General features: G+C 32.9%; 1 protein-coding gene across 1 annotated transcript; it reads right to left on the bottom strand.

The window, feature by feature from the left end:
- Nucleotides 1-1,889: 1,889 nt before the first annotated feature.
- LOC128221934 (cysteine dioxygenase type 1-like) lies at nt 1,890-27,204 on the bottom strand. The gene is made up of 5 exons (XM_052930630.1): nt 26,678-27,204; nt 18,334-18,451; nt 17,343-17,463; nt 16,656-16,825; nt 1,890-7,217 (listed from the first exon to the last, which is right to left on the bottom strand). Exons 1-5 carry the CDS (start codon nt 27,010-27,012, stop codon nt 7,173-7,175), a joined length of 789 nt encoding a protein of 262 aa, XP_052786590.1. The 5' UTR covers nt 27,013-27,204; the 3' UTR covers nt 1,890-7,172.

Here is a 27,204-nt window from a genome sequence, read left to right as displayed (position 1 = left end):
CTTTTGTTCATTCTCATTTATTTTAGCTTGATTTCAAGTCTGTTTCCTAGGCAGAAACCAGTACTTGGGTACTTTTTGATAGACCATGAGAAAATACACATGGTTGGGATATAGCCCCACAATTTCTTGGGTTAGAGGTTGACATCTATTATGCTAGATTTTTCTCTCCTTGGTGGGGCTCTAACCTACAACATCTTGGGTTAGAGGTGGAAACCTATACCACTAGACCACTCACCCTAGTGCGGATCTTGCCCAGAATTTCTTGGGTGAGAGGTGGAAACCTATACCACTAGACCACTCACCCTAGTGGGGATCTTGCCCAGAATTTCTTGGGTGAGAGGTGGACACCCATACCACTAGATCTGATGGGGATCAAACTGTCAACTTCTCTCACCCTGAAGGGAATTGAACCTGCAACTTATTGAGTGAGAGGTGGACACCTATATCACTAAACCACTCTTAATCTGGTGGCAATTGAACCATAACTTGGGTAAGATGTGGACACCTAGACCACCCTCACCCTGGCAGAGATCAAACTTAGTGGGCGAGAGGCAGACCAATATACAACTAGATATACAACTAGCCCAGTCTCACCCTGGTGATGGATCGAAATGCTAAATGCTTAGTCCGGAGGTGGACACTTGCCAGTCTGTCCCTTAAATGAAAGGGGTACACTTTAATCAACACCTGTTACATGGTATATATGTTCAAAGTACAACAGACCTTGAACCTTACAGGAATAGTTCAATACTAAAATACATTCCAACAGCTCATCATGTTCAATAACAAACCAGTGTCTGTATTACAAAAGCATCTTAAGAAATATTTTAAGTGTAAAATTTGGAATTGTTATATTTCTTTAAAAAACTACCTCAGAAAAAAATGTCAAAAGCTTTTTACTGGTTGTAAGACACAGGCATTTTTTAACATCGAAATCTGAGGGGAAAAAGTGCGTCATATAAGCAGTCATTTACGGTAGTTCTTTAAAAAGGAGTTTTCATTTTTATAAACTTATTTAAAATGTCAATATTTTAATTGTAGAATATACATTAAGCATAAAACTTTCTTCTAGTTAAGGAAATTGTTGAATTTAAGGAAAAGGTAAAAAATTAACTTAAGGCTGCACTCTCACAGATTTACCGTTTTTCCAACTTTTTTATTTTTTGTCTTGGAATTAGCCAATTTTTGTGTAATTATCTGCAAGCAAGTAATCAAATACTGTTGACAAAATATCACATCGCAGATTTTCATATTTCCATTCCAAATTTAATGTTTTATGGCTTAAACCGTTACTAACGGTTTAAGAAAATGCATAAAACATCAATTTTGGAGAGAAAATATGAACATCTGCGATCTGATCTTTTGTCATCAGTCTTTTTTCACTGGTTTTCAGATATTTACGCAAAAGCTGCTCGTTCCAAGACAAAAAATAAAAAAAGTTGTCAAAACGTTCAATCTGTGAGAGTGTAGCTTTAAGATGTTTCTGCAATAAGGCCCCAGGGGTTTTATAGTTTAAGATTATTGCTGAAATCAGGATTGAGAATGTTCAGCTTCAGACTATTGCACAGTTGTAAAGACTGATTTTTTGGCTCGAAAATTTGTGTCAAACAAAGTAGGAAGTACCTTGAAATGAATGTAAATGACTGCACAAATGTTTTGACAGGTGCGTGTGACCTACGTTCCTTACCATTGTACCTGCACTAAGAATATCTGGAAGACAATGGAATGCTATTCTGACTTACCAGACTTCAAAACTCGTTCGTGTAAGTAAGCTTTGTCCCCGGTACCCTGCATTGGGCATAAACTCCTTATATTCAAACAGATATCCTCAGGCTATCTTTCAAGATTGACAATTATTTGCTGGTGAAAAACATCTCAACAAACACAAATTAAAATTACACAATATTTATTTCGAAAGCCAAAACAAAAATATACAATGAAGCAAAAAGAAATAAAACAAAATCAGCATAAGATATAGTACATGTCTCCTGTTTTCATAATGTCAACACGATCGCTTTTTTGCAACATTGGTACATCTTTTAAACATGCGTTAAACAATTTGTGTAAAATCCATTACCGGGTATGCACAATATCACAACATAAGATCGACTTATTTCATGTATACAGCTCAAAAATATATTTGAGTAACACGATTATGCAATTTATGGCAAAATTATTTGGCCCCAATTTCTCAATTATCCCTATCAACTGGATTCAGCTACACGAGCAGATCTAGGGGAGTGTGCACCTGCCTCGCGACCCACTTAAATTGCCCAAGTGCTCTTTTTATTTCACTATGGGAGAAAACAAGTAATAAAATACTTTAGAAATGTTTAAAATTTTCTTTGGGTCTCACACTCTGCCAAAACTTTAAACCAAATAAATTTTGGTTCCGAGGGAGGGCTGCAAGTCAAAAGCTTATGCCACTAAATAACGCCCCCTTTTAAAGTCACATCCTGGATCCTCCCCTGAGCTAAGCTAACTTATAAGTATTGTTGATATCATCAGTGTAATATTTACATTCCTTCGAGCTTTTGAACATTAAAAAGGAAACTATCTATGATAATTTCGCTGAAATAATTTTTGATCTGTAAAATCAAGATTTAAGCAGAAAAAATTGCTTAATGAAATATGTTATTTAAGCTAAATACCACACTCCAGATCTTTCGAGAAATTGGGGCCTTAGACAGTTGTTCACAATGCATGGTTGTTTAATTAATTTTGTGACAAAAAGTTTCAAAATAAACACACAACAAATAACACAGCAATGTTTTAATAACAAAATAATGCTACCAGACAAAATTGCCTTTATTGAATGCTGACTATCTTATACACCAGAGTGATGATGCTATGCGATTTAGAAATATTATACCTTACATAAATGTGTCCCTTCTTTGTATATATAAAGTCGATCGGTTTGTATATCACTGAATTCAAATAAAAATCCAGTTTTATGACGTCAGCGGTCCATATCATATTTTGGCCGGTCCGGACCTAGCCAAAAATGTAATATGGACCGTTGACGTCACACTTCTGGTAAGTTGCTATTTTCACAACGGCGAAAAATAGTCGCAAGTAAACATTATAACCTTTGTTCAATAAGACACATCTAAAGCGCCTAAAATATATATAATATAAATATATATAAGTATAATATAAGAATATTTACACACCACTTCGAGACATATGACATTATAAGGACAGGCCAGTCAGCCCCCAAAAGTGAATGGACCTCGGCTAGCACCTCGGTCCATAAACACCTTCAGTGGCTGACTGGCCGGTCCTTATAATGTCCTATGACCCTCAGTGGTATGTAACATTTCTTAATTGTCGCATCTCTGATGAGAGAATGAATGCTGATAGTGTAAGAGCCTTTCTTGTTCAATGTCATTTGTTCGTGACTTATTGACCCAGTAGTCGAAATTAGCACAATCCCACAAGCCCTGCACTGGAAAAAAAGTTTACAGGCTTGCTAAAATTATAAATTTAATATAGCTGGGTTTTGTGAACAATTTTGATGTTGAGCACTGCAAGTATAAGATTTGGGCTTGTTCATTGATAAGACTGTTAACATTGATAATAAAAATTAATACAAGTCATATAAGATTAATATAATAACAATATTAGTGACCCATATATGATATGAATTTCTTAATATACAGGTTGTTTTATTAATATAATATTTATATAATAACAAAACAAATACTATAAATACCTACTCTTAACATGTTTTATAATAATTTTATTATAATATTTATAAAATTGGCTGAGTTTTGAATTTGCGACATTTAATTGCAAAAATATAATTTACAATTGGGCAGGTCTACAATTATACTGTAACAAAATAGCAGTTTATTGTGTCATGGTTTATTATCATTTAGTTTCTTCAAAGGATTTTAAATCATCTTTACATTTCATTATATAGCTTACGAAGTTAAAATCAGACTTTTAATCTTGTCTTTATGGTGATAATTACAGGATATAAGACAATTCAAAACAAATCTAATGCTGTCACGTAAATGGTTCACTATATTTTAAAAGTTCACCTCTAAGGCAACTATAAATTAATTGCTAGATTTTCTTCCTCGCCTGCCCCCCGTTTTTTCCACAACCCCTCGAATTTTTATTGATACTTGCCCCTTTAATTTCATTGACTTAAAAAAAATATTGAACTGGGGTCTGTATCTACCTATCCATCCAATACTGTCAGCGAACCCATTATCAGATTACAATTTTTCTGATCTTTGTTTTGAAAATTATTTTTTATGGCTAAAAGCATTACTAATGCTTTAGGAAAATGCATAAGACATCAATTTTGGAACAAAGACATATTATTGAAAAACAGTGATCTGATTTTTTTTCTGTAGTCTTACATCATTGCTTTCAATGCATTTTCCAAAAAATATTGTCGTTCCAAGACAAAAAATAAATAAAGTTATTAAAACTTTCAATCTGTGGTAAAAACTTAAAAAAAAAAAATGAACGAAAATCCAGCAATAAATTTGTATTGGCCTTATAGCAAGCAAACGTGACTCGTATGAAAAGGCAATTACAGTAGAATTACGAAACACAATGAAGAATGAATTACAACTCCATAAGATAAACAGATGTAAAGACGAAAACGTGAACAGTGTGACTTTCATTATATAAGATCAACTTCCAAAATATGAGGAAGTCATGCATTAACATACATCAAGGTCATAATATAACACTTAATAATCTTAAATACTTTGGGATTTTAAATTTCATGATTTATTCTGAAATAAGGATTGTGAGCTTTTAACTTCAGACTATTGTACAGTTTGTAAAAAAAAAGTTTGGCTCAGACATTTGCAGTTCAGAAACTGTAGGAAGTATCCTCAAATGAATATAAATGACTGCAGAAAACAGAAACAAATCTTGTCAATTTTTTTTCCCTTTACCATGGTTCAAACTTTGGCTATTTAACAATAACTTATGGTTGTTAGCTTAAAGATAATTTCCTTTTATAGCCCAAAAACTGTTCAAAATGTAAATAATGCACTAATTATACCAAAACAAAAATACTGAGCTTAGGTTGTTTTTTTTTGTTTTTTAGGGGGGGGGGGTCCTTTTAACTGTTAAGCAAATTTTGAGTAAAATACAGATTCAATGGCACAGGACACCTTGAGTCACAGTTTTTACACCCAAAATAGGCTACAAATCATAAACTGCAGTAAAAATCAGCTGACTAAATTAACACTCCACTATTATACACATGCAATTCAAAGTATGGACTAAATTTTTCTTATGTCATCATTTTGAGGGTTCTGTAGAAGACTGTCCTAACTTCTTTTAATTTGTTAATAATGTTAGTCCATCTTTCGCTAAGCTGTTGAAATAGCAAATCACACGAAAAAGCGTTGTCATGAAAAATGTAAATGAGATATGTTTATAAGATTTATTGCCAAAAAAATCTGATTAAAACAAGTTCTCCCCATTTATTCTCCATTATTGCTAAATTAATTCACATTACAGGTGTACTACAAAAATTGTCAGTTTTTTATCATCATGCTATTAGATAATTACATATTTTTGGTCTAATATTTCAGCTGAGTATTTAAAACTAGTATAAACTGCATTCTTTACATTAATTTTTGAAGGCCGATTTGGGATCTATAATTTCATTCTCTGTTTCAAATAATCAGTGGTTGTAATTAACACATGCCCGCAAGCCCTGCACTGGTAAAATGTCTTCTGGGTTTGCTCAAATTCTGAATTTTATACAGCAGGGCTTGTTCAAAAAATCAGTGCCAATTTTGTATTACAAAAGCTTCAGTGAATTTAATACACTTGTGGGGCGATTGATTAAAAAACATCAATGTTATGAAAATAATGCTTAACACCAATACATTTAAATATAATAAGGTTGATAATTTATGAAATATCTATATAATATTCTAAATACAATATGTATGTGAAATTTCACCTACAAAAAGGACTAGGTATCTGTTAGAATTATATTATGACCCCTTTGTTACCTTCGTTATACACATGTAACCAATTATACATTACATCAATGCTGTTGCTTAGTAAAACAAACAAATACTATAAACATGACAGAAAATAAACAAAGCAAAAAAACTGATATGAAAAATACTTAGAAATCTTAGAAAATAAATGCATTGAATCTTAAAAAATAAAGCTTTGAATCTTACAGAATAAATGCTATTAAGGTAAACAATATAAAGGCCTCTAAGAAATGCTTTCTTGCATATTAATATGTATAATATATACCCTTAAAATATGACATGGTTTATGCACTAACCCTTAGGCCTAAAAAAAAATATGTCTGTTTCGGGTAACCCGACCCTACCTATAAAAATGTGCCGACCTTAACTATTTTTTTCCGTTTCTGAGCAAAAAAATATTCGTTAGCGTTTAGAGAGTTACGGAGAGCAGATAAATGTGAATTGGACAATCAGAATTAATGTTTATATGATAAAACAAAGTCAGGTAATGACAGTAATGTAGGAAAGACTGCCATGTGCAAGGAAACACTCTGAACTTACGACAGATTTTGAAAAAAAAAAAAAAAAAATCCCTACCTAACAATTTTGGGAAGGTTACACTAAACAATTTTTTTTTTTTTTGGCCTTATAAGCAAACCTATATACTCTCAAATTTAAATATTTATGAGCATTTATTTCACACAGCAGTTGTTTTTTGTCATGTGACAAATATTTGTTTCAACTATCTACTATACTACATGGCGTATACTAGAAAATTCCAAGTTAATTAACTAGAATATCATGAATACATGGTTTTTGCTGTCCGGAGTGCATCAATATTTTTAAGTCCGTGACCTTCAACCTCAAAAATTTATAGGGATTACCTACTAGCTGTTAACAATGTGCATACTTAGTTTGAAGACTCTTCAAAATATATCAATTGGAAAAGAAAGTGTGTCGATGACACAGAAAATGTCAGACATAGCAACTCTGATGTGTCTGCTCTACTTCGCAGGAGACACAACAACAACAACAACAGTCATAAAATAATCCACGTTTGGAACTATCTGTCTATATATGTTAACTAAACAATCCACTTTTTTCTGCTGAAGATCCAAAATAGTTGTGTGCTACAAGATTGTTCAGTGCTATGCATCTTCGCAATGGCAACTTAGAAGCAAAGGGCAGTAACTCTTCAAATCTTTAGTTGTTTTCTGCAGTCTCATCAATAGTGTCCACTTGCCGACCCTGAAACAGATACACACAAATGTATTAGACTCTCAAATGTTCTTGGGGGCATTTTTGCCATATTTTTTGTCCAAAAATCCGCTGAAATTGACCCAGTACCGGTATGTCAATTCGTTGAAATAAAACCTAAACAGCAACAGCTAGACTCACATTTAAATAATGTTAACACTCAGGAGTAAGGTTTCAAGTGTTTTGAAAAAATAAATAATTAACAACCATTCCTGAAAATGAAAACAATAGTGGCAATGTGTCACAATATTACAGACCAGACCATATTATGGTGATTCCTATTATTATTTTTTTTAAGTTTGTGTTATTGTGTTATTTAAGCAATTCAAGGGACATTACTATAAAGTGAATTGGGCAAAATAGCTGGTATTTGACCTTGGTCAGGATAATCTGCCATACATATTTTTTTTTATATAATGTCCAAGTCTGTTGATAAATGGATCAGAGTTAACTCTGTAGTGACTCTAGCATATCAGACTGTAGACATGGCTTGTTATCAAACTTGGCCAAGAAATTCTGCCCATACATATGTTGTACAAGTTTGGTGTTAACTTGACAACAACAAGACAAGATACAAGACAAGATACAAGAATCTTTATTTAAAGTTGGGTATGTGTAAACAAGAAACATTAGCTCAATGAGCTAATTTTCCAACATGAATAACAAACATACATAACATAAAAAACGTGACTTCTCAAGTAACAACGGGACAACTTAATGGACCCCAAAGGACCATTCGCGGCAACTGAATCCATAATATGTCACATCTATTGACGAGCGTATAAAATACTCTGCCCAATATCTATGAAACATTGGATCTCTTATTAAAACTTCAGAAAAAAGATTTACCATTGCTGTTGTTTTCTCATATTATTTTTGTTTTCTCATATTATTTTATATATAAAATAATATATAATTTAAAACGGTTCTCTATAATCTGGTAGATTATATAAGGTGTTCAATTTGGTATGTCTATTGATTTTAATATTATTTTCTTTAATAATTTTCAATAGCTCATCCTAATGCTTTTCGCCTGCATTACTTGTTAAAGACACACAATAAAAGCCGATGCCAATCATTATTTTTTTTATTCTACTGCATTATGGTGTAAAATTCATTTGACCTAAACAACTAAAGCATATCATTTAGTTACAGATAAAAAACAAACATTAGCCAAATAAAAGCTAGGCACTTTTTTTACTGTGTATTTTGTTGGCATATAGCTATAAATTTACATAATATTTATAAAGGCTATTATTTTTTTAAATAATTCACAATTTGTTGTTGTGATCCATACATGCCATATCCCCCGGCGGGGGGAAAAATCCCCCGGAATTTCGATCCATCCCCCGGTCTCCCGGCGGGAGATAAAAATCCCCCGGAATTTATATAAAAAAATAAAAAAAATGTTGTTTTTTTTTTTAAATTTTACATCAGGCAATGATGACAAAGCAAGTGAAACCACAGTATGTGAGTGAAACCGAATCTAACAACTCCACAAGGGTGAAATGCCAAAAGGAAACTTTTACAACTCTGTTACAAGTGATCAATTCATTTGTAGTAATTATCAAAGGCAAAAAATATTACTATCTTGGAAGGAAGAAATCAATAATATTTATTCTATTCTCTTATTGTCTGAAAGTCATTAAGCTGATAGAATTAAGCACAATTTTTTAAAAGACTTTGGAGGAAGGTAAATTTAATTTAATTGTCTCGAAAACATATTTTTCCCATGACATTTTTTGTTCTGCAAGTGCATTACAGTATGACATGACAGTGTATCATAAGAATATGATAAATCATGACATAAAATAATTCTGTATAATGAAAAAGTTAAGAGGTTTTCAAAGCAAACTATATGTGAATACATTTTTTCGTACTTGCGTCTAAAAATACTTTAAAATTTCGCCAACTTAGACTTGCTAAAAAAATCCCCCTGAATACAACCCAAATCCCCCTGAATTTCAGCCTTTTGAACAAATCCCCCTGAATGGTCTCCAGAAAATATGGCATGTATGGTGATCATATCAAAAGTCCGATGAGTTAAACATCAACCTATATTGTGCACCTTTAGCTGTAACAAGTGTGAGATTATCTTCTTTGTTTTTGTCCCACAGTTGAACAGAAGGGTTGTCCGGTTAGCGCAGTGGTTAGCGCACTCGCTTCTCACCTAGGCGACCCGGGTTCGATTCCCGGCTTGTGCGCATGTGAGTTTGGTTTGTGGTCACCAAGCCGGACAAGTGGGTTTTCTCCGGGTTCTCCGGTTTCCCCCACAACACAAGACCACATTCTCGCGTTAAATTGTGCCAACGAGAGTGATTAATATAATGTTGTAATAACTTGTTTCACAATCGTTGTAAAATAAATATGTTTGAACTAAGAAGGGTTAAATATTTTATACCTTTCAGACAACATTTCATACACTTTCTCCCATAAGAATATTTCTCATGTGAAGAATTACACTTATGATGCTAAAACTTTGAAATTCTCATATTTTCCTATGGGAAAATGGAACAACATCCCTCTTAATGTCAGAAATATCTGTTTCTTTGCAGGATTCAAGCAGAAATACTGTGAAATCATTTACATTAGTGGGTTTGAAATTTAGTGGGTTTTTTTTAGAAAAAGGACTATTTTATTTGTACCTAAATCCATGGATTTTCCTTTTTTGAGTAAAAAAATTGGCTTAATAATTGACTTAAATTAATAATCATTGAGATTAAAAAATGTATAATATAAAACATATATTTATATAAACAACGCTGAAAATATTTACAAGTTGTATAAAACGACCATATTTATTCATGTAAATACATGTATACCCTATACATAGACAATATGACTTCAGAAATAGAGGTCAAAATTATGGTGGGATCTTGAATTCGTGGATAAGCCAACCCAAGGAATTCACGGAAGTTAATGTCCCACAAATATTGATGATTTAACGATATAGCGTCGTCATCATCATCATCATCATCATCATCATCATCATCATGCTATTTACTTATCATTTTTTGTATTCAATTTCAATAACTAGGGTAGTTGGTGCCGTAACTAAAACATTGATGGCTACAGTACTCATTTCTTAACTCCTTATTAGGCCTAAAAAAAAAAATTGTTTGGTTAGGGTTACATCCTTTTCAAAAATAGGTAGGGTAGGTAGGCTTTCTATTTTTTTTTATTTATTTTTTTTATTAGGCTTTACATAAGAATATCATTTTTATCATTGGAGAATGGTGTTAAAGTTATCTTCTGTATAAGAATTTAAGGTTTAAACTACATTGAAAAGCAATTAAAAAAAAAACGATTTTTTTTTTTTTTTTTTTTTTTAGTTTTTCATTTTTTTTTCAAACTGACTATAAAAACGGTAGGGTCGGCGCCTTTTCAGTAGGTAGGGTCGGGTAACCCGAACCAAATGTATTTTTTTTAGGCCTTAGGTTGAAAATCTATGTGTATGAAACATATTGAATATTCAGCATGGTTTCATTTTTTGTATATATTTGCAATTTCATCCTTTTTTTCTGCATGCTTGGGAGATAAAAACCTAGTGTTTGCAGATAAGTTTTCATCTAAAATTGTAAAGCATTCATTATAAAAGGAATTTATGAATGCAGATCAATTTCATCTAAGACAAATTTGAAACCGGAAGCTGACTCAAGCATAACAAACTCTGTACACATTAATAACTTCTGAGCTGAATAATCCAAAAATAAAAGAAATTTTATTCTATTGTTAATTCATTTCTGCACGAACTTAAGACATTTTTTGGTTTAAATTTTCTGCCAAAATGTTATGGTGTCAAACATACATTATGGATTAAGCTACAGTTTGTGTATTTCTTCTTTATTTCAACTGAAATTGAAGTAATAGATCTATTTTGCAATCTTTGAAAAGTTGTTATCTGGGATAATTTTAGTAAGCGATTTTCACGATTTCTTGCAGAAAAATTGCCCAAATAACATTGAAAATACATGCGAGAAAACAAAAAGCTCAAAAGTTTGTCTCAAGTTATGAATGAACTTGGTTATCTTTGCTTCTTTTTGAGTTAGGTACCAAAAAAATGGGGTCGCTAGGCCAAAAGAAAATTGCTTTTGGTTTAAGTACTCAACCTTACCTACGAAACAAGCTGACCCTACCATTGTTATAATCAGTCTGTTAAACAAGCTGACCCTACCATTGTTATAATCAGTCTGTTAAACAAGCTGACCCTACCATTGTTATAATCAGTCTGTTAAACAAGCTGACCCTACCATTGTTATAATCAGTCTGTTAAACAAGCTGACCCTACCATTGTTATAATCAGTCTGTTAAACAAGCTGACCCTACCATTGTTATAATCAGTCTGTTAAACAAGCTGACCCTACCATTGTTATAATCAGTCTGTTAAACAAGCTGACCCTACCATTGTTATAATCAGTCTGTTAAACAAGCTGACCCTACCATTGTTATAATCAGTCTGTTAAACAAGCTGACCCTACCATTGTTATAATCAGTCTGTTAAAAAAGCTGACCCTACCATTGTTATAATCAGTCTGTTAAACAAGCTGACCCTACCATTGTTATAATCAGTCTGTTAAACAAGCTGACCCTATTGTTTTTATAGTCAGTTGGTTAAAAAAAATCTCTGTTTTAATATGTAATATAAAAAGTTTCATACTGAAGGTCTGTGCTCTATGAAGACCTGTTTGATGGCAACAGAAAAAAATACAGTAAATACAAAAATGGTGTTTTCAGGAGGGATTTTTTTTATACTTTTTTGCTACCAGACTGGGTATTTTCTCACAAAAACGTGAAAATTAGCATTATATAGCAAGTTAAAAAATATTATTGCGCCAAAATGCTTGTTTTTCGTTCAGTGCCATCTATGTCGGTACAAGAAGCGTAACTTACCGTAAAGGAGACCATATTAACAGTAAACAAGAGCTGTCACAGTATGTGACGAATGCCCCCGAATGTGACATTGACCTACGAACAAGGTCAGTACATGAAAAGTTGATCTTACCTTTACGTGTCAAATGCATATGGCAAGTTATTTTTAATTGCCTCTGAACATAAAAAATACCACCCATACTTGACAACCTACACTGTTATGTCCTTATATTCAGAATTCCCTTGTGAATAAACACTTAGTGTATCTTTCACCTTAGAGGTAGGGACAAATCTGTCCATACAAGGGAAAGTAATAGAGCCAGACGGACGGACGGTGCGATTTTAATATGCCCACCTTCGGGGGCATAAAAAATAAACACATATGAAGCTATGGAGAAAAGCAGACTTATCCCAATAACCAAAGACAGACGAACAGGCCAGACAAGGCCAATAAAGTATAATAATTGTCTTTATATTAAATAAGCGGCAAATAGACCGCGTAGCAATTTCAATCCAGCAGTTAAAACTTGGGAATCTTGATCATTTATGCAATAACACATTTCACTGGCAATTAATTTAAATTTAGGTATACAAAATAAGCATTAAAACACTACTAATATATTAATACTAGTGTTGGGAATCGGTTGCAATTTAACTATCGATGTTCGGTTCCACTCAAGAAACCGATTATCGATAGTACAATCAGTTTATACTAGATAGTACCTGAGTTGTAGTTTTATTCATGTACAGTATTAAACTCTTAATCATTATATGCATATACCTTATGTCTATGATTGAAGTTATTAAGTGTTTTTGTATAAAAAATAGTTCATTTTCTTGCTCATTGTGGCTTTCATCAGCCATTTTGTTAAAGATAAACATCTGAACACTTACTAAATTAAAAAAAATTCTCGATAATCGATTATAACAAAATACTATCGATTGCCACCGATTTCAGGCCCAACCAATGGATTTTCGATTATAATCGATCATCGGAACATCACTAACTAATGCTATTATTTAAATTTTAAAAAACTACTTCAACTGATGTACTGACATACATCCTAGGTTGTTTTTGATGGAAATTTGCTGAAATGCTCCAAACGAGTCCTAAAGAACCAGAAACAAATATTTTTGTTGATATGCCTAACATGTACTTCTCAAGGACGGACAAACTGTTTTATCTTTGGAACCCATAGCTTAACCGAGTTTATTATCACTTGACCGATAAAAAACCCATCACAAAATAAAAAGATGAAGCAAAAATGGTAGATACTGGGCTCCCAACTTAACCCCGTCATGTCAAAAAAACTAGGCAGATGTTCTAGATATTCAGATTAAGAAAATAAACATCACGAGGACAAATTTTGATGTCACGATGCTCTGAAATCTTAAAGCTGGACTCTCATTGAGTGTCAGTTTTGACACTTTTTAATTGTTTTTGTCTCAGAATTGGCTCATTTTGATATCAATTTCTTCGACTCAGTCATAGGTAATTCACAATAGAATAAATTGCAATTGTCTGGTAAACTGCCAAAAAAATCATTTTTCTTAAAGCGTTAGTTATGCCATAAAACATCAATTTTCGAATGCAAATATGATAAAAGCCCATCTTTCTGATTTTTCCTCAGCAGTCTTATATCACTAGTTTCCAGACATTTATGAAAAAAATGACTTATTCCAAGACAGAAAATAAAACAGTTCTCAAAACGGTCAATCTGTGAGAGTGCAGCTTTTTGGTATTTTTTAAAGGCAGATATCCCTGGTTCAGGGTTCCCCCTGGGTTCTAAAAAGTTGTCGCCACTTTTTCGCAGGGGGTTAAGGGGGCTGCCAAAGGCACCCTTACGGGTCCAGGGCAGCGCCCTTGTGGGGGCCAAGGGGGCGAAGGGGTTTAAGCATTTTAAGAGCCTTAAATTGCATTTAATTAGCACATTGTCGTGCAAAAACAAAACATTTTGTTGTACATGACGCACAAGATATTAGCAAATTGTTATTATATTGACAAAATACATTGTATATGGACCAGTATATAAATAAAAAAATATGAAAATATTGCAAAAAAATGTGACATAAACATCAATATGTTGATTTCAGTCTAATGCCTGCATACAATAGTGTCATAGCATTAAAGAATACAATTGTGAAATTGTGAGATAAATTTAAAATAAATGGAAACTCAAAGAAATATACAATGTCAAACTTAAGGGCCATAACTTTCCTAATAGAAATTTGTCTACCTACTCTTTACTCCAGCCAACTTATTACAAGCCTTATCAAATGGGGTTAATTCTATTTATTTGTAAGCTTACCCAATGATTTCTGTTAATCTATTTAAACCCTTAGAATGCTGCATTTATAGTAATAACAAATTGCAACAAAACCGAAAGCAAATCTATTTTAAGCGCGTAAACGTCATTACGAAATTTGCATATCACGTGACTTTCCGACAACATAAAATTCTATGATTTGCATTTTTAAAACTTACACGATAATTACGCAACAACAAAGCTGTTGAGCTAAATATTAAAATTGTTTGCTAATAACAGACATAACAAGTAAAGGATGTCATTGTTGATCCATGAAAGCAATAAAATTCTGCAATAATTAGCGAGGTGTTGACTGGGCCGTGACTGCTTGCCCTAATTAATTATCGGATTAATTTTTGTTGTTGCACCAGCAGATGCGCTTGATTTATGACAGTGACAGAATTGATTATCATACAGGCCGCATGGGCACCACTTACATCATTTTTAGAAAATATTTTAGAAAAAAATCGTTGTCGCCATAAATTCGCCAAATTTGAAAAGTTGTCGCCACTTTTGCGATTTTGTCTTTTTTCAGTAGTGAGGCCTAAAAACAATGTTTGTTAAGAGTAACATTCCCAAAATTATAAGGTAGGGCAGGTAGGGACCTATTTTTTATTCAAATATACTTTATGTCAAGATCATTTTCTTGCATATTTATATTTCTTGCAGATATGACTCATATGTTGCTGTTGTTATGGAGCTTCATTCTGTGAAAAATTAATGACAGTTTATGTTTAAACAAAATTGTGTTATGGTGTGACTGTTATTTTTTCTTTTAAAAAAAAAGTACTAGGGTCTGCAGCTTTCATTAAGTAACGCAGGATCGGGTTACCCAAAACAAACCAATTTTTTATTAGGCCTTATGTAAATTTGTTTTACACTTATACTTAAAATAACAAACCTTAAAATAATTCTCAATAACTCATTTTCACCACAAAATAAAATTTGGTTCAAGATTGCATCATTAAAACAGAAAGTTGTTGTTTTTGTTACCACTTCTGCATCACCAAAAACACATCTTAACTATTTTTGACAATATCAGTTAATACAAGGATCCAAAAATGCCATATAATGTCATAAAATGAGTTTTTAAATGTCATCTTAAGAAAGTTTCTTTTCTTTGATGCCAATGATGACAGATATGCCAGAGTTTTATGTTTGAAATGGTTCAATTTGGTACATGCACCAAGCCCCCTCCGATACACAACTTCACTATGCTTTGTCAGTCTTTGCCTTTTATTTTTGCAGCACTTGTCCTTTCGGGCAAGTAATTGAAGAAAACCACTTGCCCAAAAACAGTTTTACTTGCCCAAAATAACCAATTCATGCGTAAATGTACAAAAGCCAATATTTCAATATAATTATAACGTTCAATCAGGATTTGTGAATTGTTGCTGAAGAAATTATGAAAACAGAGGGATCTAAGTTTCAGAAAAATGCACTTGCCCGTTCGGGCAACCACCTGGGAATTTTGACTAGCCAAAAATGATATTTACTTGTCCCAGGCTTAGGGCAACCCAGTTACAACGAAGACTGCTTTGTAGTGCATGGTGGGCGATTTGATTTGGCTAGGAAAAATCTCATAGTCATGAATAATTAATGAGACCGTTTTATTGCTTCTGCAAGGTTCAAGATGCTTTTCTGTTGAAAAAAATTCAGGTGAAAGGGGACTTGAACTGTGTCTACCTTTTCAGTACAATAATATATATGTCAGTAGTCAAGACCACTCGGGCATATATGCTACTGACACTACCAGGATATTGAATAATATCTAATTGAAACATGCAAATTCATTGGCCCTGCCTCATGCATAATCATATCAACAAGATTTTATCAGTCAATTGTCCAATGATATGTATGACATGTAACAGAAGAAAGTACTGTGGTTGCTGACAATGCAAGCCCCCAAAGAAAGTAAAAATCATGGGCTTTAATATGGTATGGGAGTTTTTGCTAGTTTATAGGCACAAATGATGTATACTTTAGTGTATTCTATGCATATTATTCAAATATGAAAATTTTGACAGTGTTATCTATTAGTTATTGCCCAGACACGATTGATTTTTGCATATTCAAAGTTGAAAAAGGAATACAATTCCACAAAAAATAGTTGTTTGTAACTAAAGTCGAAGTTGACCTGAACTCTATGGTGTTTTCGTCTGGACCAGAACGCCCCACCGACAAGCTCACTCCTGCCCGACTATCCCCAAAACTTTGTTTGACGACGATATAAAAAAAATAATGTAATACTTACAAATGGTGTACGGTGCCCAAACTTGCTCCAGAAGGTGACTTTCGCGCTTGACTCGTGTCCAGTTCTCTGATCAAATACCTTGCACTCATCAAATGGAGGAGAATAAAGATGCAGAGACACAGCTTTGTCCGTGTGGCTCGGATTTGAGACACGGTGTAGACCCATTGCGTCTGAGGGAGAAAACAGAAATCAAAGGGCTGAAGGCGTTTTAGGACAGGGTATTCTTGAGCAAATAAATTGTGATCTTGGTACTTTTGGAACAAGATATTCTAACTTAAGTTTTGGAATATATACTATCCAAATCATTGAACTGGAAACCAACAAAAAACAGTATTTGCCGAAAAAAAAAATATCAATAGGAATGCCAGCAATCTTAGAAATTAGACATTTGGATGAACAAGCATGAACTCTTAAATTAATGCTTGGCATAAAAAAATTAACAAGTCCTGCTATATATATATAATCCAGAATTTGAGCATGCTTGGTAAGAATGATACCAGTGCAGGGCTTGCGAGCTTGCGCTAATTTCCACTACTGTGCCAGGACAGATGAATTTAACAGATCAATGGAATGCACCGGAAATACCCTAGAGAAACTAGGAATTAATTGTTTTCCTCAAAAATAAAATATACACTTTAAAAATAATTCTCAAGATGAGACTTTACACTAATAATATACTGTACCCACCACAAATGTAAGCCACCTCATTCCTGTTGTAAGTGCTCATTCCCTTCGCCGACATCTCATGTTCACTCTCTGACTCATTCGGCCAATCAAACATCTCCTCATTTACACTGCCATCAACCACCTGTAACAAGATCTCTCAATGGTCAATATTTATGGTCAATTATTACCTTTAAAAACAAGTTGACCAATTGACCTATCAAATATAATTATACAAATTTACACTGCACTCAATGTCATGCTAAAAGATGATATCATTGGTCAATCTTTAAATATTCACTATCAATTTTAAATAGCTATTTGGGAAACAAATTTCAAGACCTCGCATTGGTCAATCTATAAGTATTTACTGTTAGTTTTAAATAGTTATAAGGCCTAAAAAAGGTTTGGTTAGGGTTACATCCTTTTCAAAAATAGGTAGGGTAGGCCGGCTTTTTTTATTTATTTTTTTATTTTTTTTATTGGGCTTTATATAAGAATGTCAATTTCATCATTGAAGAATGGTGTTGAAGAAATCTTTTGTATAAAACAATCATGGTTTTAAACTACATTTTGTTTAGTTTTTCTTTTTTTTAACTGACTATAAAAACAAGGCAATCAGCACCTATAACAAGATCCCCCAATGTCTTAAATAGATATATATTGCTAAAATTGACCAATCAAACATCTTATGTACACTGCTCTCAATAGCCAGTAACGCAATCTCTTATTGGTCAATATTTTAAACAATTATCATGTTTATATATACATGTTCCATATTTGACCTTTTAGATATGGATGCTCCATAGGAAAGACAGACGGTTTTCAATAGGTACAGTGAAGATCTGAGGGTTTAAGACAACAGTCTCAAAATGCTAAGAAGGGTAGGGACAAAGTTTTTTTAAGTCAAGTCAAAGCAGCAAAGCAAATCTTGAAGGCTTAGAAGTGCCATCTATGGTTTCCAAAACATGGTTTCCAAAACAAATTATTATCAACACACTGATTTTATTCTCACCTTCATAAAGCAGTGAGAGTTAGCATGGGAGTGGATACTGGATCCCTGGTTTTCATTCCAGCACAAGATCATCAGGTTAAACTTTCCATTGCCCACGTCCACAAGGTTCCTTGTATACCTGAAAATACAGTTATTGCCCTTAGTTGTAAATTGTCATAGCAATAAGTAAAAACATATTCCCACTGCCCCTAAATGCAATGATGTTTATTGTTTTAACAGTTTTTTTCCAGCTTATTTACGTTGTTTTCACTGAGTTAAACTTTTCATTGTTCACATTACCAAGGTTCCTTCTATACTTAAAAAAGATTTTTTTCCCTTAGTTGTAAATTTGTCATTGTATATACTAATAACAAAAAAAGGTTCCCCTTGCCAAGCTAAATTTAAGTGATTATTATTGCCTTTTTCATAAGGTTCCTTGTTTACCTGAAAAAAAATCTTTGCTCTGAAGTCATAAAGTGTACCGTTTGATCTGCAGCCAACAAACAAACAGCAGTGAATGTCTTAAAAATACGACACTTTTTAATGCACATGTAAAATATCAAACTCTCACAGGTGTTTGTTTGGATTCCACTTGATTGGTCTTACATAAGGAGTAATAAATAACCATTGATAATTGGGAATTAATTAATGTAAGAATTATTAAATGTGTACTGAAACCTGCAAATTAACAGGTATATACAAAAAACCTGATTGCAAAAAGAAAGTATGTTTTATTTTTTTTTGGGACACAGAAAAAATGGTTTTCCGACGTTATTTTTATGTATTCGTAATTTTCTATGTATTCGTAATTGACGTTATTTTCTATGTATTCGTAATTTTCTATGTATTCGTAATTGACGTTATTTTCTATGTATTCGTAATTTTCTATGTATTCGTAATTGACGTTATTTTCTATGTATTCGTAATTTTCTATGTATTCGTAATTGACGTTATTTTCTATGTATTCGTAATTTTCTATGTATTCGTAATTGACGTTATTTTCTATGTATTCGTAATTTTCTATGTATTCGTAATTGACGTTATTTTCTATGTATTCGTAATTTTCTATGTATTCGTAATTGACGTTATTTTTTATGTATTCGTAATTTTCTATGAATTCGTAATTGACGTTATTTTCTATGTATTCGTAATTTTCTATGTATTCGTAATTGACGTTATTTTCTATGTATTCGTAATTTTCTATGTATTCGTAATTGACGTTATTTTCTATGTATTCGTAATTTTCTATGTATTCGTAATTGTCGTAATTTTCTATGTATTCATAATTTTCTATGTATTCGGACACCAATTTTTGTTTCTATATATATAAAGGTGTCAGAACTATAAGAACTTTAATTGTGACATTATTGACCTTATCAAATACTATTATCAATATTGTGTTTATTTAACCTATTCAAATGCGCTATACCATAAAACGTATTGAGGCTTTCAAAGCCAATTTAATGCACAAGTTAATCTTTCGATCATTGTCCAAAAGGTATTCACAACATGAAAACAGATATAACTTAAAGAGACTCAATCAACATATATTTCATGCTGGCCAACAAATTTTGTAAAAAAGTATGTTGAAATCGAGTTCTTTTACTTTTGTTTTTATATGGACACCACACAGCAACAGGCAAACTGATGTTACTTCCATTTGATTACAAATTTGCAAGTCCATACTTAATTTATTCATTTTTCAAAAACATATTTGGGGAAAAATAAAGCATTTATGCACATTTTTAAATAATTATAAACAATAAATCTCTAATTTGAACTTCTGATGAATGAAACAAGCATTTTCTGCACATTTCTAAAGAAAATATTTTTCTGATGTATCAACATTCAAAATGGGAGTTAGTACCTTTAAACCACAAAACAGATCTTTAAGCCTCTATTAAATTATAAACCTCTATGAAAATGCAGACCTCCATACTCTAAGGTCATGCACTTTTAAATGATCATGAATCATGGCATTTTTTTGGAAGGCCACTAAACAATTCAATGTTTGAATCAATAAATAATATAAATATATAATATTTGAAAAAGATAATTGTTAAAGACTTCAGAAGGGCAGAGTACATGTATTCCAAGACCTTGAAAGGCGGAACAGTTATATTTAATTCACACCTGCTCCACGCACACCGCCAGTACCGATGGTGCTACAGTTAAATTGAGGTGGTGCTACAGTTATATTGAGGTGTGCATCTTCTGGTTGTAAGGTAGGATTTTATCCGTAGGGTTGTGGAAGGGAGCTGCACCCTGTCCTTTTTCAGTAGCAACCTTCTGCCCATATGGAGACCAGCATGGGCACCTTTCTTCCTTCATAGAATGAAATGCTCAAGACTGTCAAATATTTCTTTTGTTTTGTCTAAAACTTATAATTTTATTGTAAATACATACAACTTTACATATCTGATTGGTGAAACCTAAATTCTCAATTTTTAAATAGCAGGGGTTGTTGAATTTTGTTTATTCAAAGCACATATGTAAGAATTCCGGCTTTTTCACACCTCTTCTACCATCTAAAATAGAGGTAGCACCATTAGTGCCAGAGGTGTGTGTCCACCAGGTATGTAATTAACTACCCAGTACATGCCAATCAATGAAGTGTTTTATTAGAAAATGACAGTGGATTTCTCAAGTTTCCGAAAGCAAAGCACCATTAGTGCTGGAGTTGTGTGTCCACCAGGTATGTAACTACCCAGAACATGCCAATCAAGGAAGTGTTTCATCAGAGAATGACAGTGAATTTCAAGTTATCAAAAGCAAAGCACCATAAGTGCTGGCAGTGTGCGTCCACCAGGTATGTAACTACCCAGTACATGCCAATCAATGAAGTGTTTTTTTAGAGAATGACCATGGATTTCTCAAGTTATCGAAAGCAAAGCACCATTAGTGCTGGCAGTGTGCGTCCACCAGGTATGTAACTACCCAGTACATGCCAATCAATGAAGTGTTTTTTTAGAGAATGACCATGGATTTCTCAAGTTATCGAAAGCAAAGCACCATTAGTGCTGGCAGTGTGCGTCCACCAGGTATGTAACTACCCAGTACATGCCAATCAATGAAGTGTTTTTTTAGAGAATGACCATGGATTTCTCAAGTTATCGAAAGCAAAGCACCATTAGTGCTGGCAGTGTGCGTCCACCAGGTATGTAACTACCCAGTACATGCCAATCAATGAAGTGTTTTTTTAGAGAATGACCATGGATTTCTCAAGTTATCGAAAGCAAAGCACCATTAGTGCTGGAGGTGTGTGTACACCAGGTATGTAATTAACTACCCGATACATGTCAATCAAGTGTTTTATTAGAGAATGACAGTGAATTTCTTAAGTTATCATAGCAAAGCACCGTAAGTGCTGGAGGTGTGCGTCTACCAGGTATGTAACATCCCAGTACATGCCGATCGATGAAGTGTTTCATTAGAGAATGACAGTGGATTTCTCAAGTTATCAAAAGCAAAGTACCATTAGTGCTGGCAGTGTGTGTCCACCAGGTATGTAACATCCCAGTACATGCCAATCGATGAAGTGTTTCATTAGAGAAATGACAGTGGATTTCTAAAGTTATGAAAGCAAAGAAATTAATATTCAATATACTTGTAAGGATATTACAAAATGGTCTTTCAATGTTATTGATCAATACAAGTCTTAGCAAAAATAAATCAATTTTAATAAATATGTAAATGTAGTTTCATATTGAATGATAATGAAGGGGATATTTTAAGGTTTATTTATCTATACATCATAAATAATATACAATGTAGTATCATAATTAATACCCAGAAAAACCTGAATCATTGCAATTATGATAACATGCATAATTTATATAGCTATTCATTCAGGATTCAACTAGATATATTATATACATACGTATATAAAAGATATACAATGACATTATTCGATGATGGTGACAATATTTATAACTTCAATACAAATATTCAATGCTATTTTAATATTATGCATGATTAATATCCCTAAAAACGGTTTGGTTAGGGTTACATCCGTGTTAAAAATAGGTAGGGTAGGTAGGCTATTTAATGTTTTTTATTGGCCTTCATCTTTTTCATAAAGCATTCAAGGTTTTAAACTACATATTGAAAAGCAATTTTAGTTTTTCATTTATTTTTTCAAACTGACTATAAAAACGGTAGGCGCCTATTTCCTAGGTAGGGTCGGGAAACTCAGTGGTTGAAATTTACACAAGCCCGCAAGCCCTGCACTGGTAAAATGTCTTTCGGGCTTGCTCAAATTCTGAATTTTATATAGTAGGGCTTGCTCAAAAATTTGATGCCAAGCAATAGTATTAGAATTCGGGCTTGTTAATCCAAAAGTCTAATCTCAATGACTGGTAACCCGAATGTATTTTTTTAAGCCTAATATGCAGTTATAGTCACTGGGCACACAACTGCAGTATCAGCTATTGAAATTATTCACAACAAGCCCAAAAAGCAATTTTAAGTTATGTTTTTTGGCGTCAAATTTTAATTATTAAATATAATATAATATAAAAATTTATATTTTCATTTTTTAAAACATACAATTTTGAATTTGGAAAAAAGTCATTAGCAATGGTGCCAGGGGCCAATATTTGGCCCAAAATTGGTTACATAAAAAAAAGAAATGAAAACAGCAATTGCCCCCTACTATGAACTATAACCTAGATACATTTTATGGTAATAAGGCCAATATAAAGTAATTGCTAGATTTTTATCCAAATTTTTGATTAAATTCAGGCAGGGGTTGACATTTTATTTTTCATATTTCATAATTATATGACTGTTTTATCACTGGATATGTGTTCATGCTCCTTCTTATTGCATGTTTTTCTAGAGGAACCACGAACATGATTGTAACAATTCTCCTTTTTTTACAATGGAAATGGGAATGCTAAATATCAGCATTGTAGGTATGGATAAACGCCATTCCGGCCAACAGTACCGGACCAATTCGCAAGTACAGACCCAAATTTAATTATTTTATCTGAGTCAATAAAATTTAAGGGGTGGCAGAAAAAAGAGGGGGTGGGCGTGGAATAACAATCTGGTAATTAATTTATAGTTGCCTACGGGTATAACAAGTATCCTAGAAAATTACCGGAAATAAAGGTAAAATCATGAAATTGTATAATATAATATTGATCTATAGCGCAGCTGTTACTAAAAAATCACTAGATTTTATTATGAAGTTCTTTATCTGAAGTTAATTGCAAGAACACATTTCGTTATTCAGACTTACAACACTTACATCCATTTTTCTTCAAGCCCCAAGTGGATTAAAGCGCTTTTATCTGTTGGCTTAAAGCCCTATTCTCTCGTTTGCCGAGTTCTCAATAAGTTTCTATTGAACTTTCTTAAATAGGAAAGTAACCAACCCACTACTACTTAAAATTAACTCATTTCACAAATTTGAACCAGCCCAGTTTCCATTTGAAATGTCCAGCAGACAGTTCTTATTGATAACACAGAGATTTGCCAGTTTTGTTTTCTTTAATAAAATAGCAGATTGAGTTAGACTAGCCCCAGGAGGGGATCCAGGATTTTGATATGAGAGGGGGCATAACTCAGGGGCACAACCTTTGTTTTAAAATTTGGCAATGGGGTTTGGTTCTCCCCAAAGAAAAAAAAAATCTAGTCAAATATGATGCATTTTGGGCGTATCTTTACAATAAAACTATGATCGTTCAAACAAGTGGTCATAAAAAAACTGGTGATCAGTCATGGTGGAGGCTTACTCCCGACCATTATTCTTTCGTCATGGTGGAGGCTTACTCCCGACCATTATTCTTTCTGTTTACATATATATATATATGTAATATACTGACGATGGATCGACACTAAATTAAGTCGGGGACTAGAGCACCCTTAGGTTGTTGTTCCAAAAAAAAAAAATATTGAATAAGACCATAACTCATCATGCTTCATAGTGTTATAGATGATGCAATTGCAAGAAAAATGAAAATTGTCAAAAACTTACATAAAATTGAAATCGTTGTACTACATATACAATGCTTTGAATCTCACTTACTGATGTATCACATCGCTTAATTATGACACATGCATCTTTCACAGTTTTTCCATTTTCAAAATTTATTTCAAAAAGGGTTGTCTACCATATAAATTCCAGGAAGTTTAAAAAAAGTGTCGGTAAAATTTTCTGTACTCTGATAGTTGCGTTTATTATTAACAGCATGTAAAGTGATGTATTATATCGACCTCCTACTAGTTCGCATTAACAATTCTTGACTTGTTTTGAGGAAATTCATGTACTGTATTTGCTGATTTATGGACCATCTGGTGTCTAGCCCCTTTAATGCTAAGGCCTAAAAAAAAATATGTCTGTTTCGGGTAACCCGACCCTACCTATAAAAATGCGCCGACCCTAACTATTTTTTCTGTTTCTGAGCAAAAAAATATTCGTTAGCGAATAGTGAGTTACAAAGGGCGGATAAATGCGAATTGGACGATCAGAATTATTGTTTATATGATAAAACAAAGCCAGGGAATGACAGTAATGTAGGAAAGACTGCCATTTGCAAGGAAACACTCTGAACTTACGACAGATTTTGAAAAAAAAATAAAATCCCTACCTACACTACCTTAAAATTTTGGGAAGGTTACCCTAAACAAACATATTTTTTTTTTGCCTAATGTTTCCGTGTATGGGATTGCCAGAGGATTGTGATTAAATCATTTATATAATCTGACAAAAACCACTACCAATATTCCATGACCCAATCCATTCAACTCTGAATTTCATTGTTTAGGCCTTAAAAGAATGTTTGTTTCGGGTAACCCACTCTACCTTATAAAAGCTGCCTGCTCTAGAATAAAAAAAATCAAAAATCAAAAAAAATCTACACACACCATAAACACAATTTTTTTAAACATATTCTGTTGTTAATTTTTGATAAAATAAATCTCTTTTAACAACAATATTATATGGGTTATATTTTCAAGAAACAGCGCTTTTTGAAGGAAAATGCATCATCTTGACATAAAAGTATATTTGAAAAAGACAATACTCTACCTTCCCTTCTAAGTATTTGGGGGAATTTTACCCTCAGTGATTTTAAGGGGAATTATTTTCACTACCTGATTTTTTTTGTAAAATCATGCTAAAATAGCAAATATAATAGCAAATATACATGCTTTCACTTTTTTATGCATACATAGTTTTGCTGTAAAAGAGGTAGTCTTGTCAAGATTTTTTTTATTCATTCACAGAATATGTATTTAATTAATTGAGAAATATCATAAATTCTGAGGGAAATGAACACTTTTTCACAAGGGGAAGCAGCCGTTAGAAAGCAGTAAATCGGACTGCACCAAAAAAATCACTGACCCTAAAAAAACAACTTCTTTTTAGGCCTTACCTTAACATTATATGTAAAATGCAAGTTTTGAAAAAGCCCTTACTACAAATTTCATTGATGCATGTCTTAGGATAACAGGCTTATGTAAAGGTATAGGCTAGGTATGTAAATTTCCATCAGCAGCTATCTAGCTCAGCCTAGAAATTACTCAGCGAGTCAATATGTTGAGATATAAAAATAAAATTTTATCTGTGCAGCCTAGATTAGTCTGTCAGCTGCTTCAACTGGGTCTTTCATCTTCTTCAGCACTGAAATTCACCTACATCCTCTGACATTGAAAAACAAAAAAATCCCAATATTTAGACTGTATTTGATTTCCAATGAACTTTTTTTTATAAATTCATGGAATCATTGTTGGTGCTGTTTACAGCTGTTTTTGTTTGGAATCATATGTTAAGCTACAATTATTTTGTATAAATGAGATTGACATGTTTAGGCAATCAGTTATTCCACTTTGATGCCTTTACATGTTCCCCAATTTAACAGGTTTTAAAAAAGCCTCTTCAAATTTTTGCTAAAAAACCCTTGCAATCAAACCTTTTAGTAAGTTTAAAAACTGGGGGCCGATTTATTGAAAGGAACATTAGGTAAACAAATAAAAAATGAATTTGCAGGCTAATCAAGGTCATTTATTTGGCTCATTGCAAAGCAATTTTACACAAAAATGAACTTAGGAATGCAGAGAAGATCTAAATCTTAAAAAAATACAACCCTTGGGCATGTGGCAATAGCCAATTACTCAGGAAGCCTAATTTCCATTCTCAGTGAGTTCATGCCTTTCGTACAGAATTTCATATCCAGATCGTAAACAACAACAGAATTTTTTATACCAAATTATTCCATTATGCTGAGCTCTGTAACGACTCCTAAATTTAGCACACATGTAAATAACTGAAATAAAAATAGCAAATGCGTTTTTAGCAACTTAATCATTTAGTCTTGTCAAGACTTAAAAAAGTATTAAAAGTAACAATTAGCGTTACCTGTGCTGGTCAAACTTTGCAAACTTTCTCCATTCCTTATTTTTACTTTTGTACATAGACATATATTCCTTCACATTGTCAATATTTATTTTCTCATGTGAGAAAAACTTATGAAGTCCATCCACCAAGTCCGCCAGTGTAACTGGAACCCTAATGTCGTTTGTAATGCACCGCCCCTTTTCCAAACATTCTTTATTGCCGCAATCAACATCAGTCGATTCAATATCCATCTCAAATTCGCCTTCAGAACTGCCGGTATCCGGATTTTCCATCTTACAGTTATCCGAATTACTACTACACTTTCGATAATTGTCGCTGCAAATATCGGTCGACATCGTCAAATATGCCAAACAAACACTTTAATAAAAAAAACACAACTTAAATACCGAATACAGTTTATGACTTAAATCACTACTGTATAGTTTCTTATCTTTCTTCTTTCAAACTCAGAATACGTGTGTTGCCTTCTCAGTTGTTTATTATCTCCACTGATCCGAGCTAAGGTCAAGGTCAAAATTGATTCAAGG

The sequence above is a fragment of the Mya arenaria genome, chromosome 16, assembly GCF_026914265.1.
Source record: "Mya arenaria isolate MELC-2E11 chromosome 16, ASM2691426v1".
In the NCBI taxonomy this organism is placed as follows: domain Eukaryota; kingdom Metazoa; phylum Mollusca; class Bivalvia; order Myida; family Myidae; genus Mya; species Mya arenaria.
The sequence above is the reverse complement of the archived record's forward strand: the minus strand, read 5'-3'. Positions and strand labels throughout refer to the sequence as shown.